The sequence below is a fragment of the Ctenopharyngodon idella genome, chromosome 1 (assembly GCF_019924925.1).
Source record: "Ctenopharyngodon idella isolate HZGC_01 chromosome 1, HZGC01, whole genome shotgun sequence".
In the NCBI taxonomy this organism is placed as follows: Eukaryota; Metazoa; Chordata; class Actinopteri; order Cypriniformes; family Xenocyprididae; genus Ctenopharyngodon; species Ctenopharyngodon idella.
In genome coordinates this window covers 13,711,082-13,730,002 of record NC_067220.1, presented here as the reverse complement: position 1 = coordinate 13,730,002, position 18,921 = coordinate 13,711,082, and the positions used below count along the sequence as shown (strand labels likewise).

The 18,921-nt window shown below is 34.9% G+C and overlaps 1 protein-coding gene across 1 annotated transcript; it reads right to left on the bottom strand.

Annotated features, from left to right (window-relative positions):
- Nucleotides 1-56: 56 nt before the first annotated feature.
- Nucleotides 57-18,420, bottom strand: si:dkey-26i13.8 (kinesin-like protein KIF19). The gene is made up of 21 exons (XM_051890523.1): nt 17,951-18,420; nt 15,973-16,053; nt 13,966-14,076; nt 13,650-13,737; nt 13,217-13,353; nt 12,969-13,094; nt 11,815-11,907; nt 11,612-11,713; nt 11,150-11,302; nt 10,582-10,704; nt 9,745-9,901; nt 8,693-8,855; nt 7,485-7,662; nt 6,971-7,241; nt 6,742-6,863; nt 5,100-5,251; nt 4,904-4,991; nt 3,599-3,970; nt 1,567-1,759; nt 1,221-1,328; nt 57-1,094 (listed from the first exon to the last, which is right to left on the bottom strand). The coding sequence occupies exons 1-21, from the start codon at nt 17,990-17,992 to the stop codon at nt 934-936; spliced, it is 3,021 nt and encodes a 1,006-aa protein (XP_051746483.1). The 5' UTR covers nt 17,993-18,420; the 3' UTR covers nt 57-933.
- Nucleotides 18,421-18,921: the final 501 nt, after the last annotated feature.

Sequence of the window (18,921 nt, the reverse complement as noted above, 5' to 3'; positions counted from 1 at the left end):
GTATTTATTACTTTAAACTTTGTGTCTAAATTAATTCTATTTGTATTCTATTTGCACCCCCCCCCCCCCCATTAATTTCTTCATTTTTTTGTACATATCAACATAAAATCATAATTTCAACAAATAATGCCAAAAAACATCACTGATTTTAAGTGACTGAAATCCAATGATCCATGAATCTCATGGATTTGACCTTGTTCCTTGTCTAGCCCTATCATATATGACTATATTATTATGGTTCCATTAATAAAAGTACTTATTAAATAATGGCAAATCTGCTGTATTCGATTTAACTCCTATTTTTGTATATGCATCGAATGCATCATTCAGGAGACTGGTTCACATGAGGTAGTACAGAATAACATGGCATACTACAAGGTTTAGATAACAGCTTCATCTATTCCAGTGAAACATGAGACTATTTGTACTGACACATTGTCAAACAGTGATGTAAGCTGATGTTGTTCACACTCATTTTCACTGAGCTTGACCAGCCATCAGTTTGTGCCAATGTCATTTAGTTGATATCTCCAAAGTAACTAACGTCAGTTATTACAGTGATGATCCCCACAGAAGAAACCAATATGAGCTTTCACACAAATTTTTATATAATTTTATTTTTTATTATAAAACAATTAATTAATTAAATAATCTTATTTCTATGATTTTCTCCAAATAAATTTACTTCAAATGTGATTTTTTCAAACCATTATTCTGTAAACAGCATAAAATCTGTTTTTGTTTTTAATTATGAGATAACATATCTGAGGAAAATGCTAAATATTACATATTTTAAATATTATTAAATATTATAATATTATATGATATATTTTATCTGATAAAATTAAAATAACGTCAATTTGCAACATAGTCTCAGCTGTACATTTTAGTGCAAAAATAGAGAAAAAAGATTCTCGTATAAGAGCCAAAAACTTAAACATATGACTTTTTTACAGTTTGTTTGTTTTTTTGCCATGCTTCATTCTTTTTGTTGACATCGGCCATTCCTTTTTGTCTAGGATTTTCATTGGTGGACTTCTTGTAATTGCCTGGTTGCTGTAGGAGATTGCTGTGGTACGAAACATCTCCTGGGCCTAAAAACATTTTTATTAACTTAGATTAGACTACAAAAAAAACAACAAAAAAAAAACAATCCACAGCCTGTCAACGTCATTTCACAATTAAAAACAACATGTTGAATAGCAAGAAAAAAATCTCACCTCGCTGTCGTTTGCAGATTGCCTGTCCTCGTTTGACATCGGGGTGTTTTTGATGGACGGTGCTGGGTGGTGTTCCCCTGATCTCTAACATCTGAAGCGGCACTTCTCCTAAATTCATATTAACAAAATATCAAAATGTGCTCATTTTTAGGCCTGTTTCACACATCTCACGTCTGCGGCACGAACACGCTGATTTCGGCACCCATATTAAAAAGCTGGAAAAACTCGATGAAATCACTTTATGCTCTGCATTTTCTAACAGAGATCCAAACGCTAGCCTGAATAACAATTTAGCTTGAGTTTTGGAAAATAAATCTGTGAAACTGAAACAGATGTAGTTCTGTACCTGTGAAGTGAGAGACGGGGTTCTTTATTTTAGCTACTGGGGGTGTCGCAGGGTTTCCAGCAGCACCGTTGAGTGGCTGGATCATGTTTAATGCTGGTCTCACGAGGCGGTTATCTGAGATGCTCTCCAAAGCTGGATATCTGGAAGGGTTTTGTCTTGGTTTTTGTACCTGCGTCTCCTTCAAGAGTGCAACCTGAAATGTACAGTTTTTGCATCTATTTCCATACAAACCTGTTTTCTCAATCTAATTATTAGGTTATCATTTGTCATGGTCCCAATGGAAAAAAAAAACATGCAAAAGCACATTGTAAAAGTGATAGTTTGCTTGAAGTGATGAAAAACTGTATGTGATATTAGACAAAGAACAAAAAAGAAATATGTGGCAAGCAGGGCAGGGCCGAAAGCTGTGGGAACAGACGAGGCCGGTGGCGAGAGTGATGATAAGTGCCACCTGCGTGCCACACCTGACGTGAGTCCCACGGATCTCCGGAATAATAAAAGGGAGTGACGACATTAAGGGACGAGAGAGAACCAGGCCTGGATTTTATGATGTGTTTTATTATGTTTATATATAGCAGTTGTCCGTGAGGTGTGGTGTGCAGGTGACGCTCATTATCACTCACTCGCTCAGTTCCCACAGCTCTCGGCCCCACCCTGCTTGCCACAAAATATATAATAAATGAAATATATGAAATAATAATATAAATTAAATAAATGAAATAATAAATGAAATAATTTATCTCGCAATGATTTAAAGACAGCCAATGAAAATACATTGCAGTGATACAATTTCGAATGGGCTTGTTTTTACATACCCCATATAATACACTAATGTACAAAAGTTTGGGGTCAGTAAGATGTTGTTGAAAGAAGTCTCTTATACTCACAGAGGCTGCACAAAAATACAGTAAAAATGTTCAAAAATTATTATAATTTTAAATAACTGTTTTCTGTTTTAATACATTGAAAAATGTAATTTATTCCTGTGATGGCAAAGCTGGATTTTCAGCATCATTACCTCAGTCTTCAGGGTCACATGATCCTTCAGAAACCATTCTAATATGCTGATTTGGTGCTTAAGAAACATTTATTATTATTAACAATGTTGAAAACAGTTGTGCTTAACCCTCTGGTATTGTTAATTTGGGGGTCACACTTGTATTGTTTGTGTTGTGTTGTATTTTTAGTAAAATCAATATATTTTTGTTCAATAATATTTTATTTTGTATTTTGAGAGAATTTTATGGTACTAATTAATATTTATGCAATAATTATGATAATTTTTTCCTCCATTTTTATTACTTTTCAATTAAAGCAGTATTACATGTTAAAACAGAGACAATGCCTTTAAAATCCAATTTTTGAAGGCAGATTAGTGCCATCTGGTGGGAGAAAAACATCTGTAATGCCCTACTAGATTCCTATTTAGCTCTATATAAAAAGGCTTATAAATTCTCTAGTTGTGTTTAGGCATAAATACTTATTTTTTAGACATAAATACTTATTTTTGTTAAGTTGTGGATTTGGATATATATTTAGACATTCTCACAGACAACTTTTTGAAAAGGTTTAGATTTTGTTTGTTTGTTTGAAATGCTGGTTTGAAGTGTCAGTTTTTGGATTGTCACACAAAATGCTGTGTAAAAAATGATCTGTATTTTTTGCATATTTACGATTCATTTCCTATGACAGTCATTTTTGACCTCAAACAAAACAAGCGTGACTATTTTTTTATGACCATTTTCCGAATCAAATCCATGTTTTTTTGTGGTCACATAGTGACTGCCACAAAAGTCATCGAGTTTCGTGCCAATTTTTTAAATTTCAAAGTCTAAAATTTCAGTCTAAAATGACCAAACAACACCAGAGGGTTAATATTTTTGTGGAAATCATGTTACATTTACATTTAATATGTCCTTGCTGAAAAAAAGTAAAAAAAAAAAAAAAAAAAACATACTGACCACAAACCTTTGAACAGTAGTGTATATTTTAGCATAACCAAAGCTCACTGAAACAACATATGTGCTCATACCCTTTTGGTTGGTTCAATAGATCTGGACCGCTTCTTGCGCTGTTGTTTCTCAGGCAGCTCCATTCTGCCTTCGGTTCTCTTTGGGTCCTGCTTCAAATGGGAGCTGCCTCTATATCTTGGGGGGTTTCTTTTGACCTCCACTGACTCATCTGCCAAAGTAGAAACTAGACTGTCCATGCTCATCGAGGACTTATGTCCTACGGCCAAAGCCACACTGGCCACCCTGGAATTAGACTCCTTTGCTTGAAGGTGTGAGCGGCGTTTTGCAGCAATGACTGAGATGCTCTTGGTGTCACTGACAATTTCCCTCAGAGTGTCTGGACTCACAGCTTCAGCAAGACATACGGGAGTCGAATTCTTAACAGCACAAGCCTGCTCAAAGACATTCAGACACATTACAATCTTCACAAAACTGACTTGAAAACTTTATCTATGAAGCACAAATGCAAAACGTCAAAGTATCACTATAAATCAACATGCTATGTCATATAAATCAATTGTAGACTAATTTCAAAATAGAGTAAGAACTGGGAATTATATAGGGTGCATTCACACTTGTCATGTTTGGTTCGATTAAAACAAACCCTGGTGCGATTGCTCTGTTAGTGTGGTTCATTTGAGCATGTGTGAACGCTGCCATCCGAACCCTGGTGCGCACCAAACACCCATCTTTTTTTAAGCGGTCTCGGTCCGCTTCCAAACGAACTCTGGTGCAGTTCGAATGATATATTAACGCAACACGGACCAAAGACACGTAAACGAACCAAAAAACAGGAAGATGAGACCCTAAAAAGGACAGATACTTCACGCATATCGTATTTTTTTCATCATAGTCGCGAGTTTGCCCATCACAGGCATCAGACGCGCATCTCCACGCAGCAGATCGTTTGTGTGTGTGACGGAGGGATTCCCGCCGCTGTTTTGACTCCTTTACACATTTTATAAGCTCTTCACGAGTTCCCAGCTGGCCAAAATACCATCATATGCAGGCTACGCACACACAACAAGCGCAATTACCTCAGCATACAGCATTGTTTTGGATGTTCGGTACGTTGCATCTCAAAATAGGCAATACGTCATAAAATCCGACCAATCAGGTTGTGAATGTATCCCTATGCCTTTAGGTTCGTTATCTTTTGGTTCTGTGTTAAAATTGCCAATCTGAATGCTAATCGGACCAGGACTAAATGTTTTTTTTTTCTTTTTTGGTCCAGACCAAATGAACCAAACAAACCGAACTACAAGTGTGAACGCACCCTGACAGTCCGGATGGCTCAGTGTCTACGAGCGCTTCTGTGTGTTTACCTTCATCACAAGAGTTGGGCTAGAAGATAAGTGGTGCTGTCTACGTGGTTGAATTTTAGACAACGATTTGAAAACTCTGTTACTGTCACTGTCACGAAAAGAAATGAAAAAGAAAAAACAAGCAAGATGAAAGCATACTACTTCTGTTGTTATACCAAATAAAGTAGCAGTTTTCTTTTCTCACTACATACTTTACCTGTCATAATCCAGCCCAGAGGAAGCAGAATCACGGGCATGTTTATCTAAAGGACTGAACTTCCTGCTGTTTTGCTGTGTTTTCTCTAGCTCTTCTAAATCGGAGATGGCATTAATTCTCAGTTGCCTTGCCATAATCATAATAGAGTTATCCTGTATAAACAGAAATAAATTGATACACTACTGTTCAAAAGTTTGGGGACTGTAAGGTTTTTAAATACTTTTATTCCTTAAAAAAAAAAAAAAATTCTGTCATTAATTACTCACCCTCGTGTCGTTCCACATCTGTAAGACCTTTGTTCATCTTTGGAACACAAATTAAGATATTTTTGATAAAATCCAAGAGGTTTCTGTCCTTCCATAGAGATCCAATGCAACTACCACGTTCAAGGTACAAAAAACTTAGAAAAAGGCATCATTAAAGTACTCCATGTGACTCCAGTGGTTTAACCTCAATTTTATGAAGCGACAGTGCTTTGTTTGCGCAAAAAAACATTATTTACCACTTTATTTACGAAAATATTGATCTGCAATTCGTGTTCACGAGAGCATCACAACGCATGCATGTTGTGTTTAGACATGCATGAGTGTTCACTAGAGCACCACGACACATGCATTTTACTACCTTTCTGGACCTTGAAAGTGGTAGTTGGATCTCTATGGAGGGACAGAAAGCTCTCAGATTTCATTAAAATATCTTCATTCGTGTTCCGAAGATGAACGAAAGTCTAATGGATGTGGAACGACATTAGGGTGAGTAATAAATGACAGAATTTTCATTTTTGGGTGAACTAACACTTTGAGAATGCATTAAATTGCTCATAAAAATTCTATTTTAAATAAATGCTGTTATTTTTAACTTTCTATTCAACAAAGAATCCTGAAAAAAATCATTGTTTCCCGAGAAAATATTAAGCAGCACTACTGTATTCAACATTGAATAATAAGAATGATTCTTGAGCAGCAAATCAACATATTAGAATGATTTCTGAAGGATCATGTGACACTGAAGACTAGAGTAAAGCCCAAAGTATACGCAATGGTCTGTGCACTGTCCGTGTGTTGTAATTTTCATCAGTTTTCGTCATCAAGAGGTTCCGCGGACGTCCGCACACACGTCCACATGCAGTCCAATTTTTGTGTCTGCGCAGACGGTACACGTACAACAACGCATGTGCGAGTGACTTGAGCGCTTGAAAACAAAGTTCACTAGATAGTGCACATGCGCCGAAAGTGTCTTTCCATGATCACGGCCAAAGAAGTATACTTTGAAAGGCTCTGGGTGAAACAGAGCAGAACGCGAACAATGAAGTATACCCGGGCCTTAATGGCTGCTGAAAATTCAGCTTTGCTATCACAGAAGTACATTACATTTTAAAATATATTAAAGAAAACAATTATTTAAAACTGTAAAATTATTCACATTGTTACTGTTTTTATTGTATTTTTAATTAAATATATGCAGCCCTGGTGAGCATTAGAGACTTCTTTAAAAACATTTAAAAAATCTTACTGACCCCAAACTTTTAAATGGTAGTGCATATTTAAAAATCAAAAGAGACTGTTGAAACTGAATGAAAAGGGACAAGAAAAGGAGAAAGAAAGGAAGAGATCAAATAGAATAAAAAACGAGTGTTGCTTACTGCTCTGGGGTTTGTGGCGAAAGCATGAAGGTTGAGAATTTGGTCGACGCTTGCATCACTTAATTCACCAAAGTACAGTGAATAAAGCTCTTGTAATTCCTCAGGTACACAAAGTCCTTGATCTGTGGAGAGAATTAATAAATAATAAATACATTAGCTAAAATATAACAAATGTCAGATGCTATAATCTGTCTTTTTAAAGACATCTGCTCATTTGAGTGACCCACACCTTCAATTAGAGCCTTTTGCTGGTGTATGATGTCATCACAGAGTGTCCTCTGCTGCTCATGGCGCTGAATGATGAAGTCTTTTGTTCGGAGAACGTTTTCTTTGCAGAGAACAGCTGACTGGATTTCAGTTTTTTCAAGCTCCAGCTCATGGACTTTGCAAAGCAGTGTCAGAATGTCTCTCTGCTCACTGTTACTTATGCGTTTAGGGAGCAACTCCTCAATCTTAGATGACTTCAGTTTCATGTTCAATAATTTTTCCTCCAGTTCACACTGAAAAAAAGAGTGGAAACCAATAGGCAAACAAATTTTGGCAAACAAAATAACAAATATTTTATAATGCCTCCTAATTAAGCTGAGGTCATAAAACAGCATGTATAAACATTAAAAATTATGCACATTTTAGATGAAATATAGCAGATCACACTGCAGGACACTGCTGTCACTGTTTTACATGTCAGATGTCTGTTTGCTTTCATGAGTCATTCAAAATGAGTCTTAATTAAACTTGTTTACTTTCAGCTCTATTGTTTTTCTCTGTTCAGCCAGTAGGGGGCCGATCTCCTCTCGAGCTGCTGTAACATACTGTGGCTCCTCTGGCCCACTCTCTTGCTCTTCATCCTTATCTCTGTCTCTTTTCTCTCCGTTTACTTCATCTCTCCCTCGCCGGGCACGTGCTCGATCACGCTCCCAACTGCCAGATGAGGAAAAGAGAAATAGACTACTTAAAATAAAAAAGACACATTTAAAACATTTATCAAACGTCCTGTGATGGGGTAGATTTTTTAATATTGTGTGAGATGGCAATGATGTAAGGTGGTAATGACATATTTGGAGGACAAGCCCAAAATAGACATTCTATTAAAATTACCATTTCAACACTTAAAAATATGGGGAAAGTAATTAAAGAGATACAATAACATTTGAAGGTTATTAAACTTTAAATTATATTTAAACTTTATAATTAAATTTTACATTAATATTAAACCCCTTATCATTGTTGTTTTAGTATCTTTGAGATACTGTTATATTTTTAATTAGCAAGTATATTTATATTTTTCATTTTGTGTTTTTTTAATTATTTTTTTAATGCCTATATAGTTTTTATTAATTTATACTTCAGTTTGTTATTTTAATACATTGTTAAACTAAAGGAAAATGAGAAATGTTGAAGTTTTTTATATTTTATTTCAGTTAAAGTCGGCATGAAACGAAATTGCAATCATCCTTTTTTTTCTTTTGTGACTTATATGTGAAATGGCTTCTTGAACAAGAACAAATGTAGGGCGGGACTTGATGTTCTCCATCAGGAATTGATTGTTGTGGTTTGCTATTGTGATGTCATGTGAGTGACAGGTTGTAAACACATCATTAGAGAAGAGCAGAGAAGAGAAGAGAAGAGAAGAGAAGAGAAGAGAAGAGAAGAGATGTTGCTGTGAGAGAGAGGGGAAGTTATTTTGATCACTGAAGACTGAGGGCACATGAATTTAAAAAAAAAAAATTTATGATGTGCATGGATAAATCATTTATAATAAAAACGGCAATATACACAAAAAATAAGAATTGTTCATTTTGTTTTCAAGGTGACTTTAACATTTAATTTTTTTTTTTTTTATTGTTTTAGTTTTCTGTAATGATAATAACCCTGCCCCTAACTGAAAACTTGCTGATCACTGGAACTCTGTTTATATATACCGTTTACATATGTGTAAGTTTGTGTTTACTCTGAGATGGTGAGCAGATGTCTGGATGTGTCTATGTGGAGTTCCATATTGCAGTTCTCCAGCTCCATCAAGCTGCGTCTGATCTCCATCTGCTCCCTGAAGGCAGACAAGAGCTGCTCCTGCAGTAAAGCCATCTCACCATGACTGTACTGTTGCACCTCAGCTAAGAGCAGCCAGTACAGAGAAATCAGTTGGCAATCATTAAAATCACTCTTTTAGTGCTATTTCAAGAAAAAAAAAAAAAAATCCTCATTGACGATACTAACACAGCAAGATCTCATATTATTGCTCATACTTGCATACTTTAGGAATTTGAACAAACAGCTAAGTATTAAACTTTGGTCTGTAAGTTGTCCAGTGTGTACATTTTTAAGTCTAAAATCCTGATATTAAAGGTATGCACTATGTAACTTTTGGCCCTCTGGTGCTACATTGTTTTGCTTGTGCCTCGGCTCTGTGTGACTGTGCAGATGAATTCTTTCTCATAGCTAAAAAAAAATATTTAGCGATATTCTACTGTTCATAAAACATTCTCTACTAGGCTTAGGAGATATAACCAGTTTAGATGGAAAGGATCTCAAGCTGACTAGCTGAAGACGATACTGTAGCTATATCCATTAATAGACATGGTACTTCCTTAAAAATAAATTCCAGCACAGTACTTCGAGATTTACCAGCGCTATGTCAACCTTTCTCGCTCGTGACGACTAACCTATGTTACTCCCACGCCATATACGCATCAAAGTAGCTGGAGCAACTTTTCTCTATTTATGGATATAACGAGACACACACGGGTGAGTGACGCATATGTGAAAACAACTTCCTATGAAAACCAACCTATCAGGTCTAAAATATAAACACTTATAACAGGCTTACCATAGTGAATCAAAGACAAAAACACATTTTGGAAGAAGAATTGATAATGTTTTAAATTTTATTAATTTTGAAAAAAAAATAAAATAAAGTTACATGGTGTACCTTTAATAAAATTGTTTATTTCAATATTAATTGTCAGTTATTGTACTCAAACACAAACACAAAATCGAACACACCTTGATTGTCACAAATGTCTGCTTTCTCTCCTTTTTGTTGCTCTTGACTCTGTTGGTCAATCTTTGCACGAAGTCGGTCAATTTCACTCCGCAGCTCAGCAATAATGCTGGTGTATTGGGCCAGGTGATATGAAACATTCATCAAATTACGCTTCACCTAGAAGAGTTTAAAACAGGATAGCTAGAGAGGACCTGGACTGCATCTCAGCACAATGAAATCACAGTTGGGCAATCAGACACTGAATATTAAGAGAAGATCTCATTAACATCCATAATATTTATGGAGTACAGATTGTAAACATAATTATGAAAAATCATTTCAATATAATGCTAAATTAATCATGTTAAACCATAACAGAAAATAATTTATCAGTGAAATATACACTACCGTTCAATAGTTTGTGGTCAATAAGATTTTTTTAAATTCTATTCAGAGGGGATGGATTAAATTGACTAAAAGTGACCGTAAAAGCTTTTACATTGTTAAATGTAATCAGTTTCCACAAAAATATTAAGCCATCACAGGAATAAATTACATTTTAAAATATTTATAAAAAAATAAACTGTAATAATGTTTTACAATATAATAATAAATGCAGACTTGTTGAGAGACTTTATTCAAAAACATTGAAAAATCTTTCCGACCCCAAACTTTTGAGTGGTAGTGTACTGTAAATTTCCTCATAGACCTAAACTTAATACATTTTATTACTTAATTCTCTTTGCGTAATATTTCTTCAATGGTTATTTTAAAATATGAACATCAATAGTTTTCCAGTGTTAAGCTGTGGTTGATACAGATTGTCTAGACAAATACTATTAAGAATGTGTGTTTACCTTGTTTCGAATATTTTTGGCTTTGTCGGCATAAACCAGTGTGTTTCTTGACTCCTCAAAGTTGGAGCTGGCAGGACTAATATGGGTAATCATGACTGTGCGACTGTTTCCTCCTAAAGCATCCTGAAATCCACATCAAAACTTGCAAATGTGTGACAACTGTGCCAACCAAGTCTTTCAATTAAGACGTTTGTAAACATTGTGGGATACAGTATTTCATGCAGTGTGCTCTGGTTGTACACTTTACATTTTGCTAAATGTAGTAGCTCATCTGGGTATTTCTATACAGAAATACAGAAATAATATCAGCAATATGTTAGTAAGCTATTGTAATCATATATATCTCATACACTCATCAAGCCTGCATTTATTTGATCAGAAATACAGAAAAAAATGTAATATTGTGAAATATTATTACAATTTAAAATAATGGTTTTCTATTTTAAAATACTTTAAAATATAATTTATATATTTTTGATCAAATAAATGCAGGCTTGATGAGCATTACAAAATCTATTTGAATGAGGATATTTGTTAAACATGTTGTAGCCTGGATGATTTTGCCCACCTTAAGAAGTCGAGTGAGTTTGCTGTCTCTGTAGTTGACAAACTGAGCACCTTTCCCACCCTTTTCACTCAAGGCATTGATGCAGTTGGCCAGTGCTAACAGGGAACGGTTTATATGTGCTCCTTCTTTCATTCTCTTTCCTCTGTTTTGAGTCTGAGAGAAGACAATTTGTGCTTCAGAAAAGGACAAATGACTGTTGGTGTTAATAAAAAAAGCAATTGTAAGAATGTTTGAATTTTATGAAGGATGTTTGTGATGTTTTGGCTGCCATATGAGATGTGACATGCTCAAATTCCTTAATCAGTCTCACATTATTTGCATATTAATAATGAAGGATAGAAGAACTTAAATATTAATTTCAATGAAAGATGAGAGAGGGCACTAGACTATAAAATCTGGCATCTTTGAGGAATTTGAAAGCTTGTGTTTCCACTTCAGCACATCTACACACACAGCACGTACCTGTGATGCTCGCTCAGTTCCTGCCAAGTCTACCATGAATAGCTTCCCCACCCTGACCTCCTCGTTGATATCCTTTACACGACTCTTTTGCTTGACTGTCACCTGTGGAGCAGACAAAGCAAGAGGTGCACACTCAGACTACAGTGCCAATTTGAGGTCATGCACATGATTACTATGTGTGTGTGTCTCTGTTTTAGGCTTGCCTGAAGAATAGCATGAGAGCGAGATGACGTCTTGTTAGCAGCTGTCGACTCCTGGGTCCTCTGTTTATTCCCTTTGGTCAAAAGAGCCATTATCTAAAATCACAAGCAAACACCAGGTTCAGAAGGACATCTTCCTTTAATGGAGACACTATAAGGAGTAGACAGGCCAATCATGGGAAATTAATTGGTGGCAAAGATGGCCACCAAGTGGAATGACTTGCTTCAAAAAGGAGTCTAAGCTGTAAACAATCAAATTCCACATTCAGACCCAAAAGGATGACACTTTCACTGACATGCTCACATTATTTTAACTAATGTAACTTATATTAACTAGACTTACACTACTATTTAAAAGTTTGGAGGTTAAATAAGTATCTTAGCTCACTAAAGCTGCATTAATTTGATCAAAAATACAGTAAAATATTATTACAGTTTAAAATAAAATCCTGTGATGGCAAATCTGATTTTTCAGCATCATTACTTCAGTCTTCAGTGTCACATGATTCTTCAGAAATCATTCTAATAGGCTGATATGATTCTCAAGAAACATTTCCTGCAAAAAATGCTTTTCTTACTTAGATTTTTTGTCCTATTTCCAGTCCAAATATCTAAAAATTCTTAAATCAAGAAGCATTTTCTAGGCAAGTAAGAAAAAATAAGTCAAAATTAAGTGAGTTTTTCCTTAAAACAAGCAAAATAATCTGCCAATGGGGTAAGCAAAATAATCTTATTTCAAACCGAAACAAGATTATTGTTTTCGGTTTGAAATAAGATTTTGGAAACTTTGATACATTTTTTTTTTTCAGAATTCTTTAATGAATAAAAAGTTAAAAGAGAAATATTTTCTAACATTATAAATGCCTCTGTCACATTTGAACAATTTAAAGGGATAGTTCACCCAAAAATGAATTTGCTGTTCATTTACTCAGTTCACCAAGGACCATGGTTTCAGCCAAAAATCTTTTTTACTGTTCTACTGAAAAAAAAAAGACACCTACATCTTGGAAGGCCTGAGGGTGAGTAAATTAATAAATTAACAGCAAATGTTCATTTTTGGGTGAACTTTCCCTTTAATGCAGACTTGCTGAATAAAAGTATTCATTTCTTAAAGAAAATTATGATAAAATCCTCAAATCATCATAAAATCAAAGTACCTCTTTAGCATTACATGTAGAGAATTCAGTGATGCCTGCAATTCGTATTTCCCCTTTAGCATCCTCACGCAGCTCAAGGTACCCAGAAGATGGATTCAACAGATCTCTGATCATCTCATTGTAAATCTGCAAAAAAGTTCATTAGTGTTTAGTACATTTAGGACACACTCTGTTTGTATAAAGTCCCAGAAGGACAGTACCAAAAATGATGTCATATCTTTTAATCTCTTCAAAACAATAAACCTGACCTCTATATAGGACATATAAACACTGCAATTCAGGTCCTCAGTGCTGTCTTCAATGGCCCTGAAGAGATCATTGAGTGTTCGGATGTAAATGCCAGGCTCAGAGTCTAAGCCTAACATAGTGTATGTCTTTCCAGCTCCTAATAAAAGAAGAGATTGTTAGAAATTGTGAATTCAGATATCCTGGTTATTTTGTTGTTCTCCGCTTAGTAATATGCTTAAATTTAAGAGGGTTGTCTCATCTGATCTGAGGTTATATGTGTTAAAAAGTCAAAAAGTCATGGCTCGGAAACCATGCGTCGGTGATCAATTTGAAATGAGTATTTTTGTTTACCTAAGGATTTTCATTTAGGGTAATCACAATTTTGTAGGGAATTGGGAAATACAGTAGTAGTGTTTTTTATCCAAATATCAAAAAAATTCACATCTACATTACCTGTGGGTCCATATGCAAAGACGGTGGCATTATAACCAGCAATCACACCATCAATAAGATTTTTTGTTGTTGCCACATAAACATCCTCCTGAAGTAAAGAAAAAAGTAAATACATTGAGGCCTGGAACTGTGATCATGCTGGATCTTTCAAAACCTTAAATCACTTAAACACAAAAACAAATTTTGTTTTTATTTTGACTTTATTTCAAGAACGGCACCTAAAAAATCTTAATGAACATGTAGGATGAGGATCAAGTATCTCATGACCTACAAATATTGTAAATCTTTTGTGTGGAAGAGCATCACTGCTACACACCTGGGTTGCAGTATAATCAAATGCCACATCAAACATGTATGTTTTTTCACGTGAGCGGTTGGCCCTCAGGACATTGTCAGCATCCTCACAGGGGTCCATCAACACCACCATCTGAAGAAAGTAATTAGACATGAGAATGAACTCCAACTATTAGATCAATAATGCAATGATTAAACATTAACCCACTGCAAAATGAATGACCTGAAATATGCTGAGACTGATGTCCACACTCTCTGTGACATATACTGTACACTACCGTTCAGTAAGACAACATTGTCTTTGCAGCTAAATTCACTTTTAGATTAGATCGATTACACTAGCTATTCACTCGAAACATAGCATGCTGAGGACATCTGCTGGTTAAAGCAGTGTAAATGCAACAAGAACAGCAAAAACCTGTTGTACACACTTTGAAACTGCAGCACGTGAGCTTATAATAAACAGCCCGTTATCGTTTGTTTGTGTGGACGCCAATATATAGTTATCGTTATAGTCATCTTTATAGTTATTGTTCTTGGTGTGAACAGGCCTTTATGCTCACCAAGGCTGCATTTATTTAAAATATGTAATTTAAAATAACTGTTTTGCATACTATTTTAAAATGTCATTTATTTTTTTGATGGTAAAGCTAAATTTTCAGCAGTGACATTTATTATCAATGCTGAAAACAGCTGTGCTGCTTAATATTTTTGTGTAAAGAGATGCTTTGATTAATAGACAGTTCAAAAGAACATCATTTAATTAAAATATTTTTTGTAATGATTTTAAAGTTTTTACCATTACTTTTGATCAATTTAATGCTTCCTTGCTGTATAAAAGTATTATTTGTTTTTTCTTCTTTTCTTTTTTTTAAAAGAAATTACTGACCCCAAACTTTTTACACGTAGAAAGTACTGTACATGGCAAGAAAAATGTTTGCTGTGGTGTTGGAACTGGGTTCTAATTAAATGGGGGTCGTGTTTCAGTCTTCCTTCCCTTAACAAAGCCTCTTTTCCACCGTCTGGCCAAAACGTTCTTGTTGCTTAACCATCCCATTCCGTGCCGATACAGACCAGCCGGTACGGATTTGGTTTCATTTTACACTGCGGAGCTGATAACAGAGCTCTTTGGAATGTAATACAAATGTGCCAGTTTTTGCCAATCGTGCTGAGAATTCCGGGCCGAGAACGGTTTGTAATCGTGCCGAACCAAGCTCAAGTGGAGATATAACTGGAACCGTTCTTTGAACTGTTCGGCCCAGCAGTGGAAAAGCCTAAAGTCTCTGAGAACCTGACATCTAATTCAGGTATATAATTCAGGAAAATGGTGGCATGCATTGATTGCATTCTAAAAAGTTCCAGGTGGCTTCAAGATGACTGTAATTCTTTGCATGTATTTTGCACTTAATTTGCACCTTTGCTTTTTTTTTTTTTTTTTTGCAAACCTCTAGAATGTAAAAAATATGCCTAATAATTAAATACATCTGAACATAAGGTTCACTGCTACACCCTCCCTCATTAGCAATTACATATAAACTATAAATTATTATGCTCAATAATTATTAAGATTGATGTGGTTTGCAATTGGAAAAATGTGCTTGGAAAATTATGTAAGACAAGAATATTGACTTGCATAATAATTATGCACACAAAGACATGTCTGCTGCATATTTTTTGCCTTTGAGAATCCTGAGACATCAAGCATAAGCAAAGACGACAGTAAACCTTATTTACTGAGTGTAAATAGGATTTACTGCAGATGAAAGGGAGGATTAGGTCTTTAGACCATCATTCATCATGACAGGTTGTGCAACAGACTCCTGATAAGGATTTGTGAATATTATGCATGTTTCCAAAATGTATACAAAAATATATAGGGGAGACCGGGGCTAGTTGTAACAAGACTAGTATTTAGGTTTAAAGTCAAAAGTCGCTAGATTAAACATTTGATATTCATTTCAGGCAGGAATTATAGGTAATGCTGGATGTGTGTCTCAGTCAGTGGTCCTCCATGTTGTTTTTTGCCTACCTGACTGTCGATCTTGTGCGCCACTGTTGTTGCACCCTCCTCAATCTCTGCATCGTTCAGAGGCCGGATGCGCAGAGCAACCTTGAATCAGGGCACATCATTTATTTAAAAACTTTAAATGAATCTGCCTTCATCCTATTAGATGCAAAACATGTTAACAAAATGTGTCCATATCATTAAAATGGCTTGAATTAATTTGATATTCATATTTGAATCTACATTACACATCTAGGTGTCACATAAGGAAGTGTTCACTCTAGTGTTGTATCTCAGTTACTGTACAGTTTTGACACACTACATTAACATGAATTGAGACAAGGGTTAACTATATAATAAATATACAATAAATATCAGTTTTAACTGAAAACAGGTCAGGGCAAGTTGTCACCTGTGGTTTGTATATTTTTAAATATGTAATTCATTACAACCTCTGATTTTATACACATACATACATACATACACACACACACACACACACACATATATATATATATATATATATATATGTGTGTGTGTATTTATATATATATATATATATAGAGTATATGACCCTGGACCACAAAACCAGTCATAAGTCGCACGAGTATATTTGTAGCAATAGCCAACAACACACTGTATGTTTTGTAAATTTCCTACTGTAAATATATAAAAAATATATTTTTGTAAGTAATAATCATTGCTAAGGACCTTATTTGGACAACTTTAAAGGAGATTTTCCTCAATATTTAGATTTTTTTGCACCCTCAGATTCCAGATTTTCAAATAATTGTATCTCAGCCAAATATTGTCCTACCCTAACAAACCATACATCAATGGAAAGCTTATTTATTTAGCTTTCAAATGGATAAATAATCAAAAATTGACCCTTATGACTGGTTTTGTGGTCCAGGGTCACGTGTGTGTGTGTGTGTGTGTGTGTTTGACAGAAGTCTCTAAATGCTCACCAAGGCTGCCTTTATTTGATAAAAAAATGTAAAATCAGTAATATATTGCAAACTGTGAAGATATATTATTACAATTTAAAATAACTTTAAAACTTTTATTTTAATATGTTTTAAAAAATATTATAAAATGTAATTTATTCCTGTGATGCAAAGCTGAATTTTCAGCATCATTACTCCAGTCTTCAGTGTCACATGATCCTTCAGAAATCATTTAATATGCTGATTTATTGCGCAAGAAACATTTCTTATTATTATCAATGTTGAAAGCAGTTGTGCAGCTTAATATTTTTGTGGAAACCGTGATAGAGTTTTTCAGGATTGTTCAAATAGAATGTTCAAAATAACAGGATTTATTTGAAACAGAAATCTTTTTTAACATCATAAATGTCTTTACTGTCACATTTGATCAATTTAATGTGTCCTTGCTGAATAAAAGTATTAATTTCTTTCTTTCCAAAAAAATATTTTCACTTTTCAATGGTACTATATATGTCTTACTTGCTGCTACATTTATTAATTATTTTGCATTTCATGATTGTTTGTTTTGTTGATGAACCATTAAAAACCAAATATAATACATTTTAAACACTGTTATGTTGTGAAAGATGGCCTTTAGTTTTAGTTTTTTTTTAATCTGCCAATAACCACTAGGCTCCCTTTTGACATCTTTTTATAATATCTTTTAATATGTTTATGCAAAGACTGACTATCAAAACATTAAACTACACTGAGAATATTCACTAAAAAAGTGACAACTACTGTAGCTCTAGTCTCCAAATGTAGTGACGTACTAACAAAAGTTATTATAAAGTGTTATCATTTGTTATCACAACAAGAGAAACGTTCTGTTCCTAATGTGATTCTCCCCAGGCTGTCCCACAGGAGCCACATTATCATGCATCTCTGTGAGAAGCCTGTACTTTTGTCCTGCGGGACATTCGCCCAAGTAGCCTATCTTGGCGCGTGCAAGTGACAGGTGTTCAGCCTTACTGTTGAATGAACTGTGGTGCTTTAATAAAAGATCGACAGCCTACCGTGAGCTGATGGTCCTTCCACTCTCCTGGCAAATCCTTCATCTTTTTATTCCCAAGTTACTCCAATCTTGTGCTGTATCAAAGCCTGTTTTTTAACAGACAAGATCAAAATACGCCTCAGCTAGTGCTACGCTAGAATATACTGGTGATTTACCGCGGGTAAGTTAATCTTCTTGATGGCTGGGTAATCTCATTCTGAGGCAGGACTTGTGCCGGCCCCTGCGGAGATCCTGGATTCACCAGCGGACTGTTGTTAACGGTGATAAAACCCCTAGTGGTGTGAAACAACCCAACGCGTTCCTACCATGCTGTGACTATGTCAACCCATCCTCTCCAGTGCAGCTAAAAGAACATTTTCATCAGTCCAAACCGTAGTCATCCTCATATTTACGCTGATATTTAAGAGTAAAAGTGTGTGAAGGATTTAAAAAGTAAAGGATAAAGGCGTTTGAGCGCCTCTTGATACCGGTCAAGACACTGGCGCGAGAAAACTGTTACTGTTGCCATGGAGACAAGTACACACTCGTTTGGTTACTTTGGCAAGTTTTTGTGTCAAAATAAGTCAGCCCAACTAATATTTCTCTCTTTTTTTTTTGTCGTTTTCTAATGCTAATTTACTCGCATTTGCAAATCAATTTCATTTGCAAAAACGCACATACTGTACTTTGTGCTCAAAATGAGCATAAAACACAAAAATGATATGCCTAATTAGGGTTAGTAAAGATTTATTTAAAAAATAAATAAATAAACAAACATGGCATAACATAAAAAAGTTGCAATTACTCTATAGCCTACAGAGAGACTATTTCATATGCCCAGTAGTGCAAAATGCAAATATTAAATACAATTAGAAAATGTTAAAAAAGTTTTATCTATCATAATGCTCTAATATTTATTATGTTTTATTTTTGTACTGTGTTTTTTGTTATAATATTTTGATCTGTTTTCATAGTGTGATATTTGGATTAATG

Coding starts and splice junctions, on each gene's coding strand:
- si:dkey-26i13.8 (XM_051890523.1), bottom strand. CDS start 17,992: ATGAAGGATTTGCCAGGAGAGTGGAAGGACCATCAGCTCACG. Junction 13,095..13,216: donor TTTATATGTCCTATATAGAG/GTCAGGTTTATT, acceptor ACTTTTTTGCAG/ATTTACAATGAGATGATCAG. Junction 7,663..8,692: donor CATCTGCTCACCATCTCAGA/GTAAACACAAAC, acceptor CTCATCTGGCAG/TTGGGAGCGTGATCGAGCAC.